The sequence below is a fragment of the Solea solea genome, chromosome 17, assembly GCF_958295425.1.
Source record: "Solea solea chromosome 17, fSolSol10.1, whole genome shotgun sequence".
Classification (NCBI taxonomy): Eukaryota; Metazoa; Chordata; class Actinopteri; order Pleuronectiformes; family Soleidae; genus Solea; species Solea solea.
In genome coordinates this window covers 12,673,659-12,698,877 of record NC_081150.1, presented here as the reverse complement: position 1 = coordinate 12,698,877, position 25,219 = coordinate 12,673,659, and the positions used below count along the sequence as shown (strand labels likewise).

General features: G+C 40.9%; 2 protein-coding genes and 1 non-coding gene across 7 annotated transcripts in view; all 3 read left to right on the top strand.

Moving 5' to 3' along the window:
- The first annotated feature begins 128 nt into the window (after positions 1-128).
- LOC131443889 (syntaxin-11-like) lies at positions 129-2,794 on the top strand. 2 transcript variants are annotated; one of them, XM_058613952.1, is made up of 3 exons: positions 129-381; positions 744-839; positions 1,000-2,794. In XM_058613952.1, exon 3 carries the CDS (start codon positions 1,005-1,007, stop codon positions 1,905-1,907), a length of 903 nt encoding a protein of 300 aa, XP_058469935.1. In that variant the 5' UTR covers positions 129-381; positions 744-839; positions 1,000-1,004; the 3' UTR covers positions 1,908-2,794. The 2 variants fall into 2 exon arrangements, with proteins under 2 accessions (XP_058469935.1, XP_058469936.1); XM_058613953.1 differs by lacking the exon at positions 129-381 and adding an exon at positions 574-652.
- A 1,290-nt stretch (positions 2,795-4,084) lies between these two features.
- trnal-uaa (transfer RNA leucine (anticodon UAA)) lies at positions 4,085-4,167 on the top strand. The gene has a single exon. It is a non-coding gene; the product is annotated as a tRNA-Leu (tRNA).
- Positions 4,168-6,485: 2,318 nt separating this feature from the next.
- Positions 6,486-25,219, top strand: part of utrn (utrophin) — a 176,371-nt gene continuing 157,637 nt past the window's right edge. For 3 of the 4 annotated variants that reach the window (XM_058613759.1, XM_058613761.1, XM_058613758.1), the window contains exons 1-2: positions 6,486-6,823; positions 8,737-8,900. In XM_058613759.1, coding sequence (XP_058469742.1) covers positions 8,828-8,900 — 73 coding nt within the window. In that variant the 5' untranslated portion in view covers positions 6,486-6,823; positions 8,737-8,827. Of the gene's footprint in view, positions 6,824-8,736; positions 8,901-21,231; positions 21,275-25,219 lie in introns of those variants that run through there. The other variant, XM_058613760.1, reaches the window with a different exon arrangement.

Genomic DNA, 25,219 nt, shown 5'->3' with positions numbered 1-25,219 from the left:
TCACATGATGTATTTATTTTAATTTGCATAGCTTTTTTAAAATCACATTCATTTGATTAATCCTTACAGGTTGTTAATCTCATCGTGCATTGCCAAATAGTTAAATGTCCCTGAATTTTCCCCACTGAAGAACATGTTTTGAGTGCATAACCTTGAGAGGAATGTCATCTTTCAGCCCCAGTCTCTTGCTTCCTGGAGTAAAAAATGCACCTCCTTTGTCTTGCCTGTCACCTGGGAAGGGGCGGAAGTCACATATGCTGAGCACACAGCAAGACAGACATCAGAATACAAAGATGTGTTCCTCAGCACCTTGGACCAAAGAAATCAGCGAGAGACACTGAACGGGTTGTGTTCTAATATTGTGGAACCCAATCAACACAGGTAAGACATTTTAATTTAAGACCGGAATGTCATTTGATTGATTTCAGTAAGGCGGAAACACCTGGAGACAAGTGGATAATTGAGAGAGACTTGATTTGTGACACACTGCCCAGGCAGGTTGAAATGTTTGGACTGATTAAAAGACAGTGAAGAAGAAGTTGCTTTGTCAAATTCTGTCATCTTATATTGTGACAGCTTTGGAAACAGGGTGCAAAAGGAAACTTGATTTCACTGTATGAAGAGGTCGGTCAAAGGTTTTATCCAGCACAAGGTTAACAACATTAATGATCTGATTAGCTGATCAGAAAGAATTATAGTACATATATCTTTTGCCATAAACTCAGTTTGTGTTTTTTATGAAGGTGTGTTCCTTGTTGCTGGTTAAATGACGACATTCCTCTGAGCCACTGAGCTGTGTTGCAGCATTGTTTTCACGCAAGAAAGAAAATCTCCTGCAGGTAAAACTGACCAACAAGTCTGATGCCCTAGTTGTGTAATAGTAACTTGTACCTCCTGCAGTCTGACACTAGACAATCCCTGTTAACACAAGGCTTAATGTCAAATATCTCATGGTCCTTTTCTGTGAGCTCTTATGTTTTATGATGTTATATATTTCAGGCAAAATGCGGGACATGCTGGAGAGACTGCAGAACATTAGTGGAGAGCAGGAAGACCACGAGCCAGAGTTTAATGGACCTGAGCATGACGTAGACAATATGACTTTTTCCCAACAGGCAGTAGTTTTTGAGAACTCCTCCGCAATTGACAACATCCTGAAGGAAGCCCACTCCATACGCAAGGAGATCTCCGCTCTCCTTTTGGAGGTTGAGCACCTGAGCACACACAATGAACGCTTTGGGACCTCTGTGCGTCGCTTTTCTCTGATCCAAAAGGACTCTGACTCCATCGCCAGAGGGATCCAGCAAAGTGGGGAGGCCCTTTTCAACCGCCTGCAGGCTCTTGGTAATAAGAGCAGCCAGCTGGAGGAGAAAGAAGGTCCTGACTCTGCTGTCAGCCGCATTGCCCGAGTTCAGTATGACACACTCACAAGAGATTTTCATGTTGTCATGAGTGGCTACAACAAGGCTGAGGAGATGCAGAGGAGCATATGTCGAGAGAGGATCCAGAGACAGACCTCGATTATGGGGACTGACATCACAGATAAGCAGCTGGATGTGCTGGTGAATAAAGGTGGTGCGGGACTGGCAGAGCTGTCCCAGAGTCTGCAGACACAAGGTGGACGCACCAGCCGCTGGGCATTGTCTGAGATCAAAGGAAGACACAAGGAACTGGTGGAGCTAGAGGCCAGGCTGAAGGACATCCATGAACTATTCCTGAACATGGCCATGCTGGTGGAGGAGCAGGGATCCATAATCAATAACATTGAGAAAAACATGTATAGCACTCAGGAATATGTTGAAAAAGTCAATGTTCACATTAAGAAAGCCACACAGTACAAGAGGAAAAATCCCTTCCTTCAATTATGTCCCTGTCTGCCCTGTTGGAGAAACAAACAAACATTTTAGGACTTATTAAGCACCTTATGTAATTTTATGAATGATTGAAAGCTGAAATAAATATTTAGTAATGTAATGTTATGGACTGCTGAAAAAAACTGCATCCAAATAAATCCAATGTTTACAATGATAATTCATTTCTTGTTTTCAGCTGTTCAGGGTTTTGAGATATCAGCTGTCTGAAATAAAATGTCATAATAAACACAAATGAGGCACTGTTCGTCACATGATCACAGATTAAATTGAGTCATGATAGTAAGTAGCAGTAATAGCTAAGGGATGTTTGACACCGTCACTGGTGCTAGATGACATTTGTTGAGAAGAGCAACGACATGTACAGCACATTATTAATTTGGTGATCATGCTTTAGCGGAAATCTTATCCTTTTCTCTTTTAAGTTACAGGAAACTGAGCCACACATCAACGTGAGAGCTGAAATTGTGAGGAAATTGATACTAAAGTGTTTGCTGTATGGTACTTTGATTATAAACCAATAAATGTGGAGCATACATGACAGTATGCAGATTATTAGGGGCCTCACACCCATTTGACACCCACATACCTGTGTGAGATTAGAATGTTACTTTATTTCAATTTCACCAAACAAGATTGCATTACACTTAGACAAACCAACTCCACTTACATAAAGCCTAAGGGCTGAGGGATATATGCATATCAGTTTGAAAATTTACAATTTAAGCCCTCGAGAATGGCTATTCTATTGTTGCTGTATAAAACATCTAAATATAATGGCTTATGGTTAAAGGTCCAGTGTGTAAAATTTAGTTGACTGTGAATTTCTAAAAGTGTACAATGACCTGGTTGTATGAATTGTTGTCTTTATATGAGAGCTGCAGCGATTATTCGATTGATTGGTTATTAATTGATTGCTATCTCAATTGTCAACTATTTTGATAATCGATTAATTGGTTTGGAGTTTTTCTGAAAATAAAACAAGTTTATTTGCTCCATGTAACAAAGAAATTATTAAAACTGAATCATGTTAGTTTGTGGACAAAACAAGACATTTAGAGACATACAACACTACAACAAGCAACACATTTGTTGACATGTTTTACCATCGCTATGCATGCGTCATCCAGATTATTGGTCTGATTGGTTGGCGGTCAATCTAATTGTGTACAGAAGCATTTTGATCTACAACTGATGGTCACACCTCCGCAAGTGGAAGGTGACTGCACTCTTTCCAGACTCATACGCCACAGAAGCCTCCATTTTGGATTATGGATCACGTTATTATAGTAGCCCATAAATGGCACATCTTTTGAATTTTGATGATAGCTGAAGGCTAAATTCCGTCTCCAACACACATGAACGAGAACGGTGCGGTTATGGAAATGCAGCTGCAACATGCAACTTCTCCTTTAAATGTTGGTAAATTTTACACATTGTACCTTTAAACATGTTTTTGGTAGATGTCTTTTGTAACTTTTTTTAAAAATTATTATTAATCAAATCATGTCTATTGTAAGATTTGGATGAATATGGTGTTAAGACATATCGATGCAACGAAATAGAAACTGAAATGAAAGTTGTTGGAGTTTTGTTTTGATTGACAGACCGGTTCAGACTGACGCAGAGTCCTCCAAAAGGACAGGAATACAGTCTCGGTGTCATTCTAAAGTTTGAATGGACTTTATTCATTGATTGACCACATTGGTTCTTGACTTTGTCCCTACTATTCTTCTTCGCTGCTTATTTATTTTGGTCTGTAACAGACCAAAAGACTCAGCATGTATCCAAACCATACCGAGTAGAGCTACAGCACACGCTCGTGCTAACGTTATTAGCTCGTTAGCACATACTCTTTCGGTAGGGCTACCTACCATTTCCTCTGTGTGTATGGTAACCGGCAACTATGGATATTGCGTTGTTATAACGTAACGTTTGTTTTGTGCGCATGCCATTAAAGTCACAAACAACCTCACTTACGGCGGTAGTTTGACTCGCGGATTCGCGTGTTTGCTTTGATGCCACTATACAAGCTAGCCCGTAGTTAGCACTAGAGCTGTTTTCACGGGATTTTAATGAGAAAATGGTAGCGTAAGAATAACGCTCGTGTATTAGATTAATCATAATTGAAACTATTTACATTAAATTAAATAAGCCTCAATATGGACGTAGTTGTTTCGTAAAGCACAAAAGTAACGAGGTGTGTTGCGTGAACCAGGATGGCCGAGTGGTTAAGGCGTTGGACTTAAGATCCAATGGACATATGTCCGCGTGGGTTCGAACCCCACTCCTGGTAGATTGTTTTGATGGTGTCTTTGTCAACCGGATATCAAAGGTAAAGAAAAATAACATTTGGAAGGACATGGAACATAATTCATCGTTAGAAAGCGTGATTGTTTGTTAATCAAGGTTTTCCCCGCATTTGTATGTGTAGTTTGTTGTTGAAAAAGCAGATGTATACCTGTTTACAATAAACTAACTTGTGACTATCCATATTTTTAACAAGTACATTCCGACTAGTCATAATTCTAGTCATTTTAGACCATTTAGATATCTATAACTGAATTTATGTCATTTGTCCTCGGTATAATAACATACTTTGCTTGACTGGAAGCGATGAGACACTTGAAGAAACTAAACCTTCTCTCACATCGTTGTACAGTTTTTCTACAGTCTGTTTTCTGTGTTATAATTACATAGCCAAAATTTGATGTAATAATGTTAGTTGGCTGAAAGTTATTCTGGTATGTTCTTTTAACAGTAGAATCCCAACCCCTGCTGGCTCAAAATAACCAGTTTTTGTGTTTTTGGTCAATCTTTTTGGAGTAGTTGTGCCTTTGAGACAGAAGAGGGCACTGTAAGTCTTTATTATATGGTAGTCTCAGGGTCGGAGTCCAGCTCTGGTCCACTGAAGGCCCACACTCCTTCCTCTCATTTATTTCACAATTAGAATTCATGCTGCTCACTGATACCCAGTCATTTGCATCTGCCACAGGGAAAATACTGTATGCAGCTCCTCCGAAGGATTTTATTTTTAACAATATAAAAAGTCTAGATGGAAAAGAAACAATGACAAATGTTATAAATTTCATGGGTGTTTTCTTTTTGTTGCACAGAGGCACAATAAATGTAAACATATACAAAACGTGTGTCAGTGTTATTACACAATTAATTAGACAAGCTGTGTGAAAAATATAGTTTTACAGGTTCATCTTTGCAAGTAATGCCAGCAAATTTACTCGTTGACTTCCCACTTGTGTCATGGCTCCCTCTATGACAACCACCAAACAAATATACTGTCACTTGATAAGTGTCAGAGGCCTAAGTGAGCATTAATTTGTGAAACTGAGCTTCACGTATGAACTGTGTGTGGAAGCGTCCACAAAAGAGTCCTGACAACTGAGACGAGGGGGGGAGAAGGATGAGCTCCTACAATGGAAGATCAACATCTCTGCGTCCACAAAGCCCCAGAGACTCTTCCCAAAGAGCCTTAATCTTTTATTCAGAGCTTTTAGTTGCCGAAAAGTGTCGCTTTTTTAGACCAACACATCAGCAACTATAACAAGATGAAATCAGATACTTTGGATGGTTGAAATAATTTATGATAATGATAACTGCCCTGGTTGTACTGCATATTTTATTTGATCATTTTGATTCCCTTTTGTCAAAACAACGTAAGTGTATTTTTTATTCTTTTTTAACACTCATAACTATTGTTATTATGGTATATTTGATGTTATTTACTTCCCATGTATTAAAACATCTGTATTTTAATGCTCCGCTGGCGTTTGCACATTAATTCATCAGTGATAATTCCAATAAATCTTAACTTTTTTGTTTTATCTATAGTTTCCTCTATATCTATAGTTTCCTAAACTGCTTCGTTTTAGTTTTCTCCATCTTTCACATTTTGTTACAAGAAAACACTTGGCTTGGTGTAAATAGTCAATTTTTTTTCGTGGAAAAGGTTCAAATGAATACAAAACAGCTATAATTCCACAATTAAACTTTTTTTTTTATTTTCCTGTGGGAATCACTTGGTTACGTCACGTGACGCCCACCGCGCCATGTTTCCATGTCTGCGTCAGGAAAACTTTTACAGCCAGAGGGAAAAGCTAAAGTCCGGCGTGAAGTCGCCCATCGTGAGTGTTGTGTTTCCGGCCAAAACTTTCAAAATAAACTTAAGTAATGTAGTAATTGAAATGAAATAACTCATATAATCGTTGATAAACGGGGATTAGTTTCAATCATTAGTATTATCCTCACAGTGAACGTAATTTACAATGGAAAACAAATGAATGGGCTAGTATGGTATCTGTACAACGTACGGTTCAATGCGTGTATTATCATTTTATTAAAGCGATACAACATTTAAACGCTTCAAAAAAATAATCCCACGAAGTAAAAAAGGGAACGCGACTGGACTGCCAATTTCTCGCCTTCGCGGTGACCTCGGACGCTTTTACGTTGAAGAACAAGTGAAAGCATTTCCGCTCTGTGAAGCTAACTCGCGCTAGCTTGACGCTGGTGTAATCAACGGGGATAAAGAGTGAAGCAGCAACAGGAGGAACAAAGTTGCGGGACCTTGAGTTCTCAGCTCTGCGGTGTTGACCCGTGAAATGTAAAAACCATCTCTTCATTTCCAGGAGATTGATATACGTATACAGATAATCTGCGGTAGATGTAGTGATTTTTGCTGCGCGGAGACGGAAGGCGTTTCTTTTTTTGGCACATTGTGGAGAGTGGATGCGCCTGGACACGGGTGTCTGTAGTCAGACAGTGAGTGAGAAAGAGTCGTAGAAATGCCGTAAATCAATTGGATCAGTGTCTTTTTTTTGGGTGAAACTTTTTTTCAACACACTTGGATTCATTTGTCTGTTCATACTTTACACGCTGTGGATTTGTTGTGAGGCGAGCTCGTCTCCTCTCCTGACTGCTCGGTGACAGCAGAGGTGAGTGTGTGTGACTTGGATCAGTAGTTAAATGTTCATTTTACTATTTACTGCAGTCATGCCTCAGAGATCAAATATTAACCGCCACCTAGGCCATTGTAGAATCACTATTTTACAATTCTCCTATGTGCTTTTGTAGTAGTATGATTTTTTTTATTTGTATATAAAAAAACACTGACTTTTTCAGGACCAGTCGTCCTCATGGGGACCAAAGCCTGACCATAATAATGAGGCAGGACCTGATTTCTGAGGCTCTGGTTGAAGTTGGGATTACGTTTGTTGTAAATTGTTGTTAGGTCAATGTCAACTGTAGACATTAAACTCATTTTTATTAGGTACAATAAGGCTGTGTGAAGTGAAGTCTAAACAAGAAAAGCTGCACAAAAAAGATGTGTGTTTTGTCATGAAGGCCATAATCTCGTCAGATTAACACAATACAGATTGTTTCTATAAACTTTACTCACTTTTTTTACGACGAAAAACCATCATGACAGTCAAATTTGTGTTTATATTGTTGCATATTATAATGTTTCAGACTGTTTTAATGCTGGTTGTGGAACAACAACTATTATTTATTTTTCTTAACTGATGAATGAATCAGAAAATTGTGTTATTTCTAATCAGATACACACAAATCACCAGCAAAAGGCTGGAGTAGAATCTGCAAATGTATTTGTTGACCCCAATGACTCACGTGTGTCCTTGGGAATGACTGTAAAGTCACAGGTCTGAAGCAAAGGCATTGGCTTCAGTTTACTGGCATACACTTGAACCTGTCGAAATCCTTGCCGAACAACAGCTCTGATTAAACTTTGGTTGTCAGAAGTCCTCCACAGTGAGAGAGGAACTGAAACTACAGAGACACCAGTGAGATAGCAGGGACAGCCTTTTCCTTTTGTTTTCAGTTATTTTTGGGTCTTGCATCACCCTTCAAGCACTGCTTGATAAAACTGCACTCAAAACCATCTCCATTCAAGGTAAAAAAAAAGAAAAAAAAGAAGCTATTTTTAGAGGTGAACACAGCAGTTTTTTTAATGAAAACATACTCTGAATTTAAACAGACCACACAAGCATATGGCACAATGCAGTAAGAAAACAAACAAACCAGTTTGAGTAATGTGTGAAGCTGCTGCACCAACTGACCCTGCTCACTTGGTCAAACTGGACGTTTGTTTGCAGAGTTTTTGACACATGGCATTTGATGTTTGGAGCTCAGTGAACGTTCAGCACACGTGACAGTGATCAGTGACAAGTATGTATGAACAGTAAACCCTCATCACCTGCACCCATTTAAAATGAATCAGCCAGTTGTCCCCGGGTCTGAAATGAACTTGTTTTTATAGAAGCTGGTAAATGAAATTATACTTTATATCTATTTGTGTGCTTAGAGATATTTCACTACCTACTAAGTGGACAAACTTTGTCATTGTTGTTTCAAACGCTGGGATTATTGACTATTTTTGTGCCTGAGCTTCACAATGGTCTACAGCATAATTGCTAGTCATTACAGCATGAACGGGAAACATTTTTACACATAAATCATTGCCCAGATTGTCAGCCTAAGGCCAGAGTGTGAAACCACTTTGTTTATTCCCTTTGCCCCCAAGTGGACAACAAAGTGCAAGTCTGAAACCAAACAGCTGTTCTTGTTTTAATGACCTACGGTGTTCCTCACGGAGTGCCAGATCTTCCTGTGTGTTATATGATGGTGTTTGAATTTTCTTAATGCATGTATGTGTGTGTGTGCCCTTCTCATGATATCCTGAGATTAGTTTTCCATTATTTTGGTTCAAATTAAATTAGAAAAAAGCCAATAGAAGTGAAGTTTTTTTTTTTCTTTTTTTCGTTTCAGTGAGTGTTGAGTCACCACAGACTTAATTGAATTTCACTTAAAAGTTTTCTCTTGCTTACAGGTACAGGAGAAAAAAAACCCGAACCCTGTTACACCGCCTGACTCTGTATGACACAATTTCAACTCATCTAACTTTGGATTAATTGGCAACCATGGCATCACACGGAGACACTGCAGGGGGAGGAACCAATGAAGAGTTCAACGACATCATCCGATGGAGATCTGGTACGTTTTTATGTCGTTGTTGTTTAAGGACGGGGTCATACTTCCTGCGTCTGCATGTGCGAGGTCTGCACGATGTAAATTTACATGTTAGTCTGCGCCGACCTGACGAAACCGCGAACACCCAGTTTGATTCCACGTTGACCGAAACACGCCAACTGCACATGCTTCCTGTAGCACAACACTTTCCTGTCCAGTTGAAGACAACAAAGAATCGAGTAACCAAGGAAACTTGCTTGATGTTAGGACTGGGAGTAAGGAATTCTGCTGGTACTCGCACATGTACAACTCGAATGAGTTTGCGAATCCGCCTCAACTGTAATAGAATATGAGATTGAGTTTGCATGTGGCAATGCGAAGAGGGTCTCCACGGACGCAGAACGTTGTAAACATGACCTGACCCTAGCACACCATATGCCATCCCGTATGTGCATGTCAGTGCGCTCTCTGTTGATCCAGGTGAGAGGTTTTAACAGCATAGAGACAAGTGTTTGTTGTATATGCATGAGAGCAATCCCTGAAAGGAAACACTGACACAGCCAGAAATCCTGTCGTGCCTAGTTAACCTCAGTTCCCATGGAGGTAGACGAATGGAGGCATGAAGAGAGCGGGAGAATGTTGACTGCAACACATTTGCTCGGAGAAAGGGAAAGTAACAGGAGAGGCGACCAATGGCAGCGGAGAAAAGGGAATGCAAGAATGCAGGGATGGGTTAGAGAGAGCCGCACCCTGTGATCCCTTTCTCTGCGGATCATTCCATTCCATAGGTTAATCTTCTGTAGACGCCACCCTCCACGAGGCACACAAGCACGTTGTTGTCCTTGGTGTTGTAGGAGTGATTTCTGTCAGCATTTTTTGGCCCAAAGAGGAACAGGGGCTGTTCTCCTGGGCTGTTCTCCAGGAGAATAGGAGAACAGCCCCTGTTCTTGGAGTAAGATTAAACGATAAGTGACATTTCTGTGAAATGGTCTCAGGTTTAATCACAACTTAGCATACATGGTTTTATTGTCAAAAAAAGAGCTTCTTAACTTGCAGATGTTTAAATCAGACTCTGTATATATGAATACTCACAGTATATGGTGTATGAGTCTGGAAAGAGACAGTGGAGTGAGTTGGATAGGTGACATGGTTTTGTTATATTGACAGTAACAGTGATTTTTAACGGTGTGTGTGTGTGTGTGCAAAAATACCGCAGTAAATTTTGCAGCGTTAAATATGCAGTGTCAAAGTTCAGTGACTCTTTCAGATTTATTACAACATCCCTAGGAAAGAGTTAATTCAACAAAAATTCTGAGAAGGACCATATACACTTGGACACAGTGGTAATTTAACTCTTTAAGTGTTGATTTAACACTGCACAATGTACTGTGCACACATAGGCTTACAAGGTCAAGGTACTACTGCATACTGTTCACTTTGTATGAAAAGTCATTCTAACTTTTAACTTTTTAACTAACGCCACATAAAAGCTCGTGCTGGCATCAAAAATTGGTGGTGTGTGTTTGGATCCAAACCTGCCTGACACTTTCCCCTCTTATTTGGTCAATTGTGCAGAAAATACTGTCAAGAAACAGATTTATCCACCCTAGTCTGGACCGTGTGCCAGCCTTCTCCACCCACCCAACCTCAGAGCGCTGGTGGATTTTGTGCCTGGAATTCCACCGTGTTGATGGAGTTTGTAATTTACAATGCTTGTCTCCAGACCACAATGCTTTTCTTACAAAGATTCAGGTTTCCCTGGCAACCCCAAAAGTAATGTTTTCTTTTATGGCAAAGAGGGGAAAATTTAGCACATAGCTTAGCTGCACACTGGAACACCCCACTAAATGCAGCCGAGCACATTTTGTGCTGAGGTAACTTGCAGGCTTGACTGTTTCTTATCTTCACTCAGTAGGTGGATGTTTTATGGTACAGTATGTGCATAAATGTGGCAGAAGTAAGGTGTACTATAATTAAAGGCACGTTTTGAATCTGGAGAAACACCTGCCAACATCATCCATCTTCTACCGCTTTATCCTCCACATTAAGGTCGCAGGGGAGCTGTGCCAATCTCGGCTAACATAGGGCGATAGTTCGCTAGTCGCTAATAGAGACAAACAACCATTCACTCTCACACTTATGGTCAATTAAAAGTGTCCAATTGACCTTCTCCCCATATTGCATGTTTGTTCCGACTGGGTCGCAAACCTGGGTCTTCTTGCTGCAGAGGCAAGAGTGATAAAACATACATACCTGTTACAGAAACATACAGGTGCGGAGGGCGGCTCATATTTTCCAGCACGTCATGTACATTATGCACGTTTCCACAATGGTTCAGGAAAAGAGGGAACACGTTGAGTTGAGGGTGAGAGGGTGGATTTGATGTCAACAGTAGTGCAGTGGGAGAAAACTTCCTTTGGCGAGAGCGGTGTAACAATTAATATGTACTAGCTTTAGTGATTGGTGGATTTTATGCTCTGTATACACGCCGATGATATTAATTTGGTTTCCCAAATGACCATGTCTTGCTGCAGAGCCTCTTTTCTGCCTCTGTGTGAAAAGCGCACATTTTTAGCTCTTGGGTATTCTGAAGAGACCAGTGTGCTGTGATTGGTTTGCTTGCACACTCTTTTATGATAGGTCACCCGCTGATCGTGTGCGCTGGAAATGTCACATCCTTCACTCAGAGCCTTGTTGATCAGCTGTAAATGCCGCTGCGTGTCTGTAATCATGTAACAAGGGTGTACGTTTCTGCCCCCGTCTTTTAAGCCAAAGTTGCCTGTAGACGTGTGTGTGTGTGTGTGTGTGTGTGTGTGTGTGTGTGTGTGGTGACTTGGTGGCATAAGCACTTGGAATGCAATCAAGGTGCACTTCAGGCACTTTTCTATTGGTAATTAGCAAATCTTTTATACCCTAATCATTTATGTGGGATGTTTATTATGGGGAAGGGGAAAATGAAAAGCATAATGTGAACATGTTAACACGTATGACCAAAACTTTTCATAATCTCTGTCCTTTGTTAGAATTATGAGATTGGCGAGCTGAACTTTTCATTGTTGAAAAAGGAACTGCTTTTTGCTTTTTTAGCTTTGGGATCATGAAATAAAGCAAATTTCAGGAGTTTTAGACCTGGTCAGACAAAACAAGCTTCAATGAATAAGGAGATCAAACTATAAATGAAACAGATCAGTAGAAATCCTAACTAAACTGAATCTATCTCTAATATTAACTTGGTGGGCTGAACTCTGTTGGGGAACCAGATGTGTGTGGTTTGTTCTAAAGAGAACAGCAGCTCTTAAAGGTGCTGAAGCAGATGTTGGTGAGTGCTTACAGACAGTATTTCTGCATGGATTATCCTGTAACCCCCTGAAGGCCTGTGCAACTCTCCTCCCCCTGTCTGTTCCAGAGTGCAGACAAATGTGAAAGGTCAGATATAATTCACAGGGTTACAGGCCGTTGTTTAATTGCCTTTACACGATAATGAACACCCCTTCCCCCCCTCTGTTTATTTGTCACTTGAGAGCTCAGCTCTGGCCTTCTCAAAACGACACTTGTATAGCTCTTGTTACCTGACCTGGTCTTGGTTCTTAATCTTTGTTGGCTCTTTTGTTTCCACCCTCTCCTCCCGTTTGTCGATGTATTATTCTGTGTATTTGTGTGTAGTAGTAACAATTTTTTCTTTCTTTCCAAACCTTTCTTGTCTTTATGAGAGTGTTCCTCCTATCGACACCCCTAAAACACAATCAAATGCTTGTCACTTATCATTTACTCTTTTATTTTATTATTCAGAAATCTGTAATGCTTTAGTGAACCATGACTCGTTTCTGTTGTGATGCTTTGGATGCTTCCATTTAAGGTTATTGAACTGACTTTGTTGTATTACCTTGAGAGAGTCTAACTCCCAGATCTCCCAGGCTGTGAACTCATGTTGAACAGATTTTCAAATATGTCATGCATTAAAGACACACTGTGATTGACATGTTATTTAATCTGGCCAATTAACGTGGTCATTTAAAGGAATACTTCACCGATTTGCACTGAGCTTTGTATTACTAGAATAGTGGTAGTAACTTTTTTTTCCCCTGAGTTGAGAAAAAGCTAATGCAAAAAAGCCAAAGTGTTTTTAGCCACTGTTTGATTGAGTCCGCTAAAACAAAATAACATTTTCTAAACATCTGATTTACAAAACAACACATTTAATAGTTAGTAATGGAGGCAGCAACATCTCCTGTATCCCAAAACGTGTGCAGGAGCAAAGTAAGCACTGACACTGTGTCACAACTATTCTTCAATCCGTAAGATAATTTGTAAATATGAGCATAAGTGAAGTGAGTCTAAGGTACCATTTGAAAATTTGCCGAGATTCATCACCTCTCTTGCTTTACCCGTTTAGCCAAACAAAGGATCATCTGCTTTCTCATTATCTCTGGGTGTGACTTGTAGCACAATGACGGAAGTTTTGTCTGATACAACAGGACAACAGGAATGTGAGCTTCACCAAACCCAAGGGTGTGGACGGTGTTATTTGTCACCGTACGCCAGAGCTCGGCTCCACGTCACAGATCCTTAATTCTAGACTTGGCAGTTCGCAGCGGGGTGGGCCGAGTGCTTGGAAATATTTCAGCTGTCATTTGTGTGTGTGTGTGTGTGTGTGTGCGTGGAAATGAAAGAGCTGGACAACTTCATCAGGAATAAGTGGAGAAAATGTTAAGAAGGGCTTTCTGGAGTCATGGAAATGTTTTTAATCCGTCAGTGAATACAGCGGCAGCCAGTTGATGCAAATACAACAATGGGTGTGCATCTGCATGTGTGGGTAGCACTGAACACAAATCAAAACAAAGGAGCTTTCACTGAGGCCACCCTTCTTTCTGAGATGTCGTCATCTAATTTCATTTTTTTCCTTAATTGTTCCACATTTCACTTGCTGAATGAATCTGTGGTCGGGGAGGCTTCTCATGAGTGTGTCATGACTCCGAGGACGGGATGCGTCCTGTGGGAATGCAGCTGTAGGTTTTCAGGGCAATATATAGACACAAGTGTGTGTGGTTGTTAGTCTTGTTGCTAGTAGCTGAATTTGGCTGCCTGGGAAGTGGGAGGAAACCAGCTATCAAACCCTGGCTAGAAAATCTGGGAATAGAAACGCCGTCCAAAACGTCTCCCCTGGGTGCGGTTGTGTGTGGGACTCAGCCCCTTTGGTCCGTGTGCAAGCGTATGTGTATGTGCATGTGCTGAAAGCTGTAAGAAGCCTTCAAACACTCCACCCAGCCCGGGTGACATTTAAACTCTTCTGGAGAAGGCTGGAAATGGCAGAAAATGATCACCCTTGTATGAGCTTGTGGTTGTCGAACACATACAAACCACTCTCCTGTCTCTGAAAATCTAACTTTTTCAAAGCAACCCCTCCCCGTTTCAACGCCACCCCCACCCCCTCTCTGCCCCCTTCTCTTAGCTCATTAGGGCTGCAAAGCCATGTTGCACAATCTACCTTCTGACCCCTCGCATGACAGGCTTTATGAAAACAAAAACCTGGCTAAGACTCAGAGAGAGTTTTGACTAACCCTTTAAAGAATGAGTTAAAACAAAAAAAGAAATGTTCTTTTTGCATATTTTGAGTGACATGTTAGTGTCAGTTTTTGTGTGTTTTAAAATAGGTGTATACTGCAAACGTGTGCATTAAATGTTGCATAGATGTATAGATAAGAATACAGATCTATCACAGAGCAATATGTTGTAGCAGGACTTCAACGGCCAAAAGATGGCGTCTTCTGGTTTCAAAACACTAGTTTTTTTTTTAGCTTTGAAGAAACACTGGTCGCAATGGAGCAACGCATTTCTGTCGCCCAATCGGCTGACTGTCGTGGGTCTAGCTCCACCCGTACTGTAACGTACCATTACTCTGGTACTCCAAGGCAAGGGTACCGAGATATGGAAAGGATGTGGCTGGTTATTTTGGTACTATTCCTAATAGAAAACGCAAAGATAATAATAAAAATACCCCTGTATTGTACCAAACCGTTTCACTTGGTGGAAACACACCACAGGTGTCAGTCACACTGGTGTCCACTCATAACTCATATGTGCCATGCCTTATTGTCTATTTTCCTCTAAAAGGGAACAAAGTTTACAGAATTGACATCATTTTCTATTCTAGAAAACCTAAAACTAGCAATTGAGACCATTAACCCCTTAGGAAAATGCTTTCTGATGTATGTGAGAAATACCATCATTTTCCATTTTTCTTCTATTTTCTTCTATTTTACTTCGTGTTCGCTCTTAAACCTAAAAGACCATGTCTGTTTTTGGTATATGGTTCGAGGGCAGAGATGAACTTTCAGAATATTGTGACTCCATGTTTCTGCAAAGAGATTATGTGGATGTGAACATGGGAATCTACTTATTTGAGTTCTTTGGTGGGGGAGGCCTGTGGCATTGTGGGAGAAGTGCACTTTCCATCAATTTCTCTTGATGTTGGTGGGACCACTGACTCATCCGCTCAGTATGAAGGCGTCTGTGTAGTGTGGCCATGATGACCACAACCTCTGAATGATTTTTGTATTTTTCTTTTTCCTGGAGAAAATCGACCCTAGAGTGCAACTGTTAGTCAAAAACACATCATTGTGGAAAGAGAAGTCCCTTGTAAAACAAGTGTAAATCCCAAACTTACAGTAGCCGTACGGGGCCATTAAAAATCATGCTGGCGTTTGATTAAGGTGTGTGTGCTTGCGGTTTTGTGACGAGCGTGGATCACAGGGTGATATCAAAGTTAACTGTCAGGAAGTGTCCAGATTTTTACTGGCTGATCCTTTCAGCTCAATACTCCCTTCTGGAAAGGGTAACCAGAACAAGTACGGCGGGTACAACTCGACTGTCTTTCTGCACAGTTAAAGGTGAAATCGAATGCTGGTATAGCACATATATGTTAGTTATGGAGGTCTACTTACATATATTAACTTGTTTTCATGGTTAAAAACCTCCCAGTCGCTGCAAACGAGCCGATCAAAATATCTCCTCACTGACGCTCTCGTCAGCCGCGCTGTTTCAGACCAAAACCACACCCCCAGACCGTGGACTGTGTTGTGATTGGCCAGCCAACGAGAGCTTTCCCACTGTCCTGTGATTGGCCAGGTACCTGGAAGTGACGTAATTGGTAGGCCAGCTCTTAGATACACAGCTCCCCCTCTGGCACGGTGGATGCTCTGCATCTCAGGAGAGTAGTTCTTCTTCTTCTGCGGTTGAATGTACGCAACCGGATGTGCCCGGACTAGTGCCCGCACCAGGAGGCGCTACGGTGGTGAGAGGAGTGGTGAGGATTTCTGATGACATCATCAGCATAGGGAAATGCCGATCTGCTTCGCAGAGCCCAGGAAAACAATACAACACTATTTTCTCAGCAGTGGCTGAACTGTTTGTTCTGAAACTTTAGGGTTTCATAAACGAGGTAATGACGCAGATACACACACACGCAGCGTTAATTGGAGCTTCCGGTCTATGTCGCCTTTAAACAGCAGTTAGACAGCAGTCAGTTAGTTAGACAGTAAGTAGTTAGTTATACAGCAGTTCGTTAGAAGTTAGTTAGCTACTAACCAGAGTTAGGTTGTAAAACCGACAAGTCGTACAGGTTCTGATGATAGATTTACAAAGGCACATACAAAGGTTAATATATAACAAAAAATGGCTTTGACAATGCACCTTAAAGGCACTTTAAAGGCAACGGTGCTTTGATACCAATTACAACAATAAACAGATAAATAGAATGAAAGATGAATAGCTTTGCCTGCTAGAAAGTTCTACAGGAAGGGAGGCTGAAGGAAAGAGGGCACAACAAACACCAAAGTTAATTACACTATTCCATCACTAACTCTTGCAGCACATTTGACATCAAAGAGAGAGACCGTACAGTGGCCGTTACAGTCAGGGAGGCAAAACAAAACAAAAACACGGGGATGTGACTGAGCCTAATTGTAAGTGATTTAGTTAATATGTAGACGAGATCTTATGTGGTTCCCTGCGCTTTTGGGGACACAGAGACGTAGACTTTTCATTCCATCCATGACTAATCGTGTGGAATAAGTAATCGTCTCATCAATAGATTGTAAAGACGACCATACCCAATTTTTTTCAAATGCGAGATCTTCCATATCCACTGCTCTCTGTTTGCACGGAAATGAGTCATATTAGATGGAAAAGGGCATTTCATCAGTTGCAAAGCCGCTCAGCTGTTAGTTACCGTTGCCAGGTGATTTGCCCAACTTGTTTTGGATTTGGCAATTTCCTTTTGAACGTGGCACTTAACTTTTTGTGTTTTTTTTTTTGTAAATTTGGACATCATTTCAGGCCTTACTGTTTTGTAACAAGTAACCTGTCAACATGCTCCTGTATCACTGTTTCACTCAGTGCTGGAAAATATGACTTGGATGTAACGTACTCGTCTAATTATGACAGTGATGCATAATGAATAGTGTTGGTTTACCATTTTTTTTTTTTTTTTTTCAATTTTATTGGCGCCCTGGAAATTTGCAGTAATGCCTGCATGTGATTATGTTTATTTAAAAACACAAGACGATTTGGAATACAAATTTTCAATGTGGATTGCCATGGCAACAGCAGAAGCTTGGAGTCAGCCCTACAAATAGATCTCAGTGTCATGTACACTCGGCCAATGTTTGTGGTGAGCCATAAAAGTAAAAGGCTCCACTCATTTCTTCCAGCCATTAGTCAGATGTGGATTTGGATTTGAAGAATCACCATAGGCAGATTAAATGTGTGTGTATGTGTGTGAATGATAGGGAGAGACAGATGTTTATGCCAGTGTGTACACACACACACACACACACACACACACTTATAGCTTACAGCTATAAGTATCTTGTTAATGGATGCTTTTGACGTGCTGTGTTAGGACGGAGGGAGGACGCCTGCCTCTTGGGTCACGACTGATGCAGCTTTGTGGAAAGTCCCTTTTGGTTCTCTGACTCTGAGACCAGCAGGCTCACCCAGCCCTCTTGAGTCGTGAGCAGCTGCTGTAACTCTCAGTCAGTTCACTCAGACTCTGGAGGCTGGTGGTCATGAGTGAAGCAGACTGTTATTCCTCTTCTACTTCCTCTTTGTCAAGGAAAGGAAGAGAGAAAACAAAACACAGGAAAATTAACTTTCTCTTTATATTTTCCTTCCTGACTCTCCCCCCCCCCGAGCGCTCGTTCCCTCACCTCGTTATTTCACCCTCTCTGTGGGAATGGAGTTGTTTGCCCAGTTGGTCCTCATTGATTGAATATGTCAATGAGCAAATGGACTCGGGCCTTTATCCTGTTCCCCTCACTGGGTCACGTGTTAATTAACAGTTTTAACAACTTGCTCCTACCACTTAGCCCCCATCCCTCCTTATCCTCCATTTTCTTATTGTTGTTTTTACGTTCAGAGTGTTATATGAAGACACAACAAATAGTAAAAACTTATTATTCCCAGTTTAACCAATTCAAATAAAACCTGTTTGCAGTCTTGTACATGTCACTCAAACTGGTCCGTTTGTGAAAATAACACAAGAAAACAAAACAGAGAATTTGAAAGCATCTCAGAAAAGGAGTATAGGAGGAAGCAAACTCTTATTTAACTCTTACAAAACTCACTAGTTAAATCATCCGTTAACCTACTATTTACACATTATTTCTGCACAGACTGAGATGTATATACCCACACACCAAAAAAAAGACATTAATATTTACACATATATATGCCAACAATATAAAATTGTATGTTTTCTGTCTCTGCTTTGCTGTAGACAAACACTCAATAAAGCCCATAGTCCGCAATAGCAGTATAATTACAGCTGTTTTTTGCAAAAACATGGTGTGTCTGCTTATGACATACAGTATGTTATGTTTTATGTTCTTGAAGGGGTGTCCCATTTTGTTTTGTTGGGTAGATTTCAACCACTACTCCTTGTATTGGGGCCCTGCTGTATGTGTAATAATCAGAAATGTGGCTTGTGTTCTTTAAATTGTCTGCGATCCTGTGATTGTTTTTGAGTGTTTTAGGTTTCACTTTTACTTGAACATGACATTAGAGAGAGAGAGAAAGAGAGAGAGAGAGAGAGAGAGAGAGAGAGAGAGAGAGAGAGAGAGAGAGGAAGTGTCTGTTGTAGTATCCGTAGTAGCGTGCATGTTCTGCTTCAGGTCACTGTGGGTCACGTTTATCTGCTGTCAGATTCTGCAGTGTGGGGTGTGTGAGTGAGAGCTGTCATCCCCATATTTACTCAGGGTTTCCAGCTGTTATTTACACATGTACACACACACACACACACACACACCTGTCACTTACCTCTTAATTAAGAAGCCCTTGTTCTTGTCACTCACTTTTCTCACCCTCGCGTTGAGCGTGTATGTGGGCCCGGCTGTGATGTCACGTCAGACGAGCACACCCGACTCAGCACCCCCAAATAAACACACACAGTGTGGACGATCAGTGCTCTCACACCTCCTCTTCCTCTTCCTCTTTCTCTCTCTCACACAACCACCATACAACCACCTTGTCTTCCTGTTCCGGATTTGTTATTCTTTATCTCCCTCAGTTTGTTTTTTAGTTTAAACCTTTCTGTCCGTCATGAGTGTCAGTAAGTGGATGTCATGGAGAAAGCGTGACTTTTTCAGGAGGAAAAGAAAGCTTGAAAACAGTGCTGGTTTAGGTAAGTGGATGAACACGTCTCTAGTTGACATGCCGGGGGATTTTTTACTCTGAATCCTATGAGTCGCCGCTCAAAACTACTGTAAGCTGTTTATTAATTCACTGCACATTTCGACCAGTCATTGTACCACTAGTTGAAGGAGACAAAACTAAAGAGCTGAAGCATTCACCAGTTGATTGTGTCACATTTTTCTGCAGCCTTATGCTGCAAAGTTATGCTTTGTTGATTCTTTGTTGGTGTGTTTTTTAGTCTACAATTATCGGATGTTTGCGTGGCTGCTCTGCCCCAAATCTGTAATTATCTGTACTAAATGTGGTTTGCATCATTTGCTGCATCCATTAAAAACATGTGGAGCTGGTAGACAACCTTCTCATTTTTCCTTTTGAAAAGATGCCCTCATGCTGTTTTTTTTTTTTTGTATCTAAGGAGCTTTATTTTTATGATTGTACTGTTCATAGGGTTCATTGTCGTGCAGCTATTCTTCTGAGCACTCTGAAATGGCTTCTATTCACTTGGACAACCTAAACCGGCCCATTGAATGTTTAGTCTGGTTAAACAGAGGTCAGTCAAGTGAAAAAAAAAGTGTGGTTTCAGTATCACAGTATTCCATCACGATATCGCAGTTATGTTATTCATGGTGCTCTTTCGCAGTATTTCAAAGTAAAAGTCTTTGTTTTGATATGAAACGATATAGTTCACAATAAAACCATTTTTGGTGCAAAATGACATAGAAATAAAGTACAATCAAAAATAAAAGTGTAATTAAAACACTACATATGTATTGCATTTACTGATGTGATAAATATTACCTTATGTGTCGTAAAAATAGTGGTCACTCTTTATGCCAATTGTTTTCATGATAACTTGAAATTGATTTGGAGGGCCACATGTTTGAGACCTCTGGGCCCTAACCTTAACAACAACCAGTTAATTCCTCAGAAATAAGCTTCTGTCTCGTTAGGACCAGGTTTTGGTCTCCATGAGGTCCACTGGTCCTGACAAGGTCAGTGTTTATGCCAGAAAAGGTCCTGAAAAGGTAAATAATACCAGTATACTGTGCGCACACATTTTCACCATGATAATTTAATATTTCTCTTTTAGAAAAACTAACTGTAACTATTAGAAACACATTTTAAGTGCTCTCCCAGTCCAGTGTTGACATAATATCATGTATTGCTTGAGTGAAGTACATTTCCAGCGAAAACGGAAAGTACAGACACTTGCCGCGTTTCCACCACATTGTCTGCTCGTGCACACGTCTGGGCCTGATCCGCTTCTCTTTGTCCCTTCATTTTTTTTGTCCCATCGTGTGCCGACTGTGGCGTTCTGTCCTGTTGCATGCAGCGATGGTGCTGAACAGTGTTTATCTGTGTTCATCCCCTATCTCTCAAAGCGTCGTGATTCCCCCACACTGGCTTGCCCTGTCCTGTTGTGTTCTGCCCCCATTCTAGTTCCCTGGCTGTTCCCCTCTCTCTCTCTCTCTCACTCCCTCTCTCTCTCTCTGTGCTGTTGCATTCTTCTGTTCTGCACTGGTCAAGGAATGAGGAGGCAGAGGAGAGAGAGTTAATGTCAGCTTCACTTCTGAGCTGCTGAAACTTCTGGACTGTCTCTTCTTCATCACTTTTTATTTTTTATTTTTTTTTGTCTTTCGCTGCTCATTTGGGTGAAGTTGGTGGAGGCCCGCTGTAAAAGATGGCCGAGTATGTGCTCAAACTCAGAGGTAGGAACTTTTGACAGGTGTGTGACACAGGTTGGTGGCAGCTAGGATTACTACAGCCGGTGTTTAGGTGCAGTTGACTCACACCGCAAACCCATTTTGACAAGTGCTGTGTATTTTTGTGGTTCTTCTGTAGTTCTGTGCATTGGGTTATGAACATTTTTGAAATCTTGTTATGAAAGTGCAGTATTATTTGCTCAAGTGTATTGTCACTCTCCAAGCCTAATTATGTATTTGTTATTTTGGATATACACTAAATATACTATAGGATTTGCCTTGGTTTAGATATAGTCAGACTGTCATCAGCATTAAAGCTGAAGACTTGAGGCTGCAGCTTGTTTTGAAATTTGAACATGTCTAAAACGACAGAGAACAATAATTGAACTAGTTAGCAGTTTTCATTTTGGCTGAATTCTATTTGAATTATTTGTCTTTAGGGCAGCAACTAACGATTATTTTCATAATCGATTAATCTGTCCATTGTTTTTCTTTAGGTCATTGAATAATTGTTTGGTCCAGAAAATGTAAAAAAAGTGTTTTTCAAATCTGAGAATGATGAAACCAGAACATTTTCAGATTTAAGAAACAGAACAATCAGAAAACTTGACACTCAAACCGATGACCAAAATAGTTGACGATTAATTTAGTAATTTAGTAATCAGTGAACAGTTTTTCAATCGTGTCTCCTCCCCAGAGGTTCACATGGTTCACTCTCATGTTCTGTCATGCCAACTCTGTCAGTCTGTCCTCATAACCAAAACAAAAACACTTGTGAAAGACCAAACAGTGATTTGATTGAACAGTCAGAGGATAATGAAGCCAGTTAAATCCACTCACATTGCTTCCTCTCTTTTTTTTCCCCTCTCCAAATGTCCTTTCACATTCTGCAGCAGTGATTTACAGTTTGCTCATTGTGCATCTGGTTTGCTGAATCATCCCCCCCCCCCCGATTTCACTCGTGCAGGCACCTATGTACAGTGCACCACAAAGGTGTTTTTCGAATTGCTAAGTGGGGATATAGGTTAATCTCCTCTGAATGCCAGGCATTTCTTTTCCCTCACAAATTCCCAGATCTTGGCGATGGAAGAGCGTCAACAAGGCTGTGCTGCTAGTTGTGGGACAAGCTTAGACAAGTGACCAGTGAAGGGAGGAGGGAGGAATGTGTGGGAAATGATAAGAATTCTGTGCATTCCTCTCAACCTGCAGCACATATCTGCCAATAAAGTGTGAAAGGGATTGAGCTGTATGTGCCAAGTTTTTCTTTTGTACACATGTGAGAAAAGGAGAAAGTTAAAACAGTGTGATTGGACACACAGGCCTGTGTGTGTGTGTGTCCTGTGTAAGGATTACTTTCCCCCCACTATGCTGCGGGTGGTGCTGTGCTGAATGACTGGACGGCCAACAGCTGAGCCCCCTTTCAGACGGCCAGCGAGATGAAGGTTAAGATTTATGTGTGCAGCCTTTTCTTGATATTTTTTCCATTGCTGAGCCAAGAGCTCACCTTTGTGCCTCATTTATAAGCGTTAGAAAAAAAACATGTTTGTATGTGACCTTGGCAGCATTCAGACCCATGTCCCAGCGGGTATTCTGTCAATCGATGTTCCAGTTTTCTTCAGCTGGTGCTGTGTTGTTGTCATGTTAAAGCTCCGTTGCGTAACATGTGGTGACTTCTGCTGGTGGTGATGTCATTATTCTGCCTCTGTTTGTTCTTTGTAGACTATGAGACTTTATTTGTTTGCTGCTTCTTTCATGTGAAAACATGCTCTGTCAAGCAAATCTGTCCTGATTTGGGGAGCATTTGTATGTATACACCGGCAGCACGGAGGTTGGTGGGGCAAGAAGTGTTTATCCCGTCAAACTACTGAACAACTGAAGTTTTTTTATGTTCATTCGGTGGTACAGGTCCTTGAAATCCTTCAAAGTTTGTCAATTGGAAAAAGAAAAAAAGTCAAGGTCCTTGAAAGTTTTTGAAAATCAACCTAAATAGATGTGGGTCATTGAAAGTGCTTGAATTTTTTTAAGTTAAGGTTGATGTTTAAGTACAGTGGGTTGCATAAATATCCACACCCCTTCAACGTTTTGACATTTTGCAATGCTGGGACCACAAACATAAATATATTTAATTGAAATTTCATGTGAAAGACACACACTAAGGAACACACAATCATGAAGTGAAATGAAATTTATACATGATTTTGAACTTTTTTTTATGAATAAAAAACTGAAAAGTGGGGTGTGCAAAAGTATCTACCCCCTTTCCTCTTTGTGCAACCAATTGCCTTCAGAGGTTGCCTGATGATTTCTGAATGATCACATGTTGACCTAATGACTAAACAGAGTCCACCTGTGTGTAATCTAATCTCAGTTCAAATACAGCTGCTCTGTGATGGTCTCAGAGGTCTCTTTAGAGAATATTGGGGAGCAGACAGCATCATTAAGTCCAAGGAACACACTAGACAGGTCCGGAATAAGGTTGTAGAGAAGTATAAAGCTGGTTTAGGCTATAAGAAGATTTCCAAAGCTGTGAACATCTCTCGGAGTACTGTTAAATACACTATCCAGAAATGGAAAGAGTATGGCATCACTGCAAACCTACCAAGACAGGGCGGTCCTCCTAAACTTACTGGCCAAACAAGTAGAGGACTGATCAGAGCTGTAACCAAGAAGCCCATGATGACCTTGGATGAACTGCAGAGAGCCACAGCTCAGGTGGGGGAACCTGTCCACAGGTCAATTATTAGTCATACACTGCACAAATCTGGCATTTATGGAAGAGTGGCTAGAAGAAAGCCATTCTTAAAAAAAAAAAACATGGGTGATACAGCACCCAAAATGCAAAACGCTATGTTTGGCGTAAAAGAAACACTGCACATCACCCTGAAAACACCATCCCCACTGTCAAACATGGTGGTGGTAGCATCATGCTCTGGGGGTGCTTCTCTTCAGCAGGGACAGGGAAGCTGGTTAGAGTTGATGGGAAGATGGATGGAGCCAAATACAGGGCAATCTTGGATGAAAACTTGTTGGAGTCTGCAAAAGACTTGAGACTGGGGCGGAGGTTCACCTTCCAGCAAGAGAATGACCCTAAACATAAAGCCAGGGCAACAACGGAATGGTTGAAAACAAAAAATATCCATGTGTTAGAATGGCCAAGTCAAAGCCCAGACCTAAATCCAATTGAGAATCTGTGGAAAGATCTGAAAACTGCAGTTCACAAGCGCTCACCATCTAATCTAACTGCGCTTGAGCTGTTTTGCAAAGAAGAATGGGCAAAACTTCCAGTCTCAAGATGTGCAAGGCTGGTAGAGACATACCCCAACAGACTTGAAGCTGTAATTGCAGCAAAAGGCGGTTCCACAAAGTATTGACTCAGGGGGGTAGATACTTTTGCACACCCCACTTTTCAGTTTTGTATTTATGAAAAAAGTTCAAACGCATGAATACATTTCATTTCACTTCACGATTGTGTGTCCCTTTGTGTGTGTCTTTCACATAAAATTTCAATTGAATACATTTATGTTTCTGGTCCTAGCATGGCAAAATGTTGAAAAGTTAAAGGGGTGCAGATATTTATGCAACCCACTGTAAATGTGTCCCTTGTTTGTTATGACACCACCTACTGTTGCATTGCTTGTTGTACATAGACTAGGCCTAAGCAGAACAAACGTTGAGTCGCAATTACTAATGGTGTTTTGGACACTGTCTCTCTACACTGTTGACGTGAGATTCCATGCAGAACAATGAGCGAGTAAATTATGTGATGCCTGGGAAATGCAAATTCCAAGATCCCTGGAGCTCACCAAAGAAAATTACAAAGACTGGTTTGCCCAAGATCCCACGGTCAATCACTTGGCCAGATGCAGAGCGTGTGCTGCAAATCAATAAAAGTGGACGCCGTGGGCAGACTGGCTCTCAAAAGTTGCCCTCCTATCTTAAGCTGTGTAGGCA

What these genes read in the sequence shown, in the direction of transcription:
- LOC131443889 (XM_058613952.1), top strand. Translation starts at nt 1,005, where the DNA reads ATGCGGGACATGCTGGAGAGACTGCAGAACATTAGTGGAGAGCAGGAA.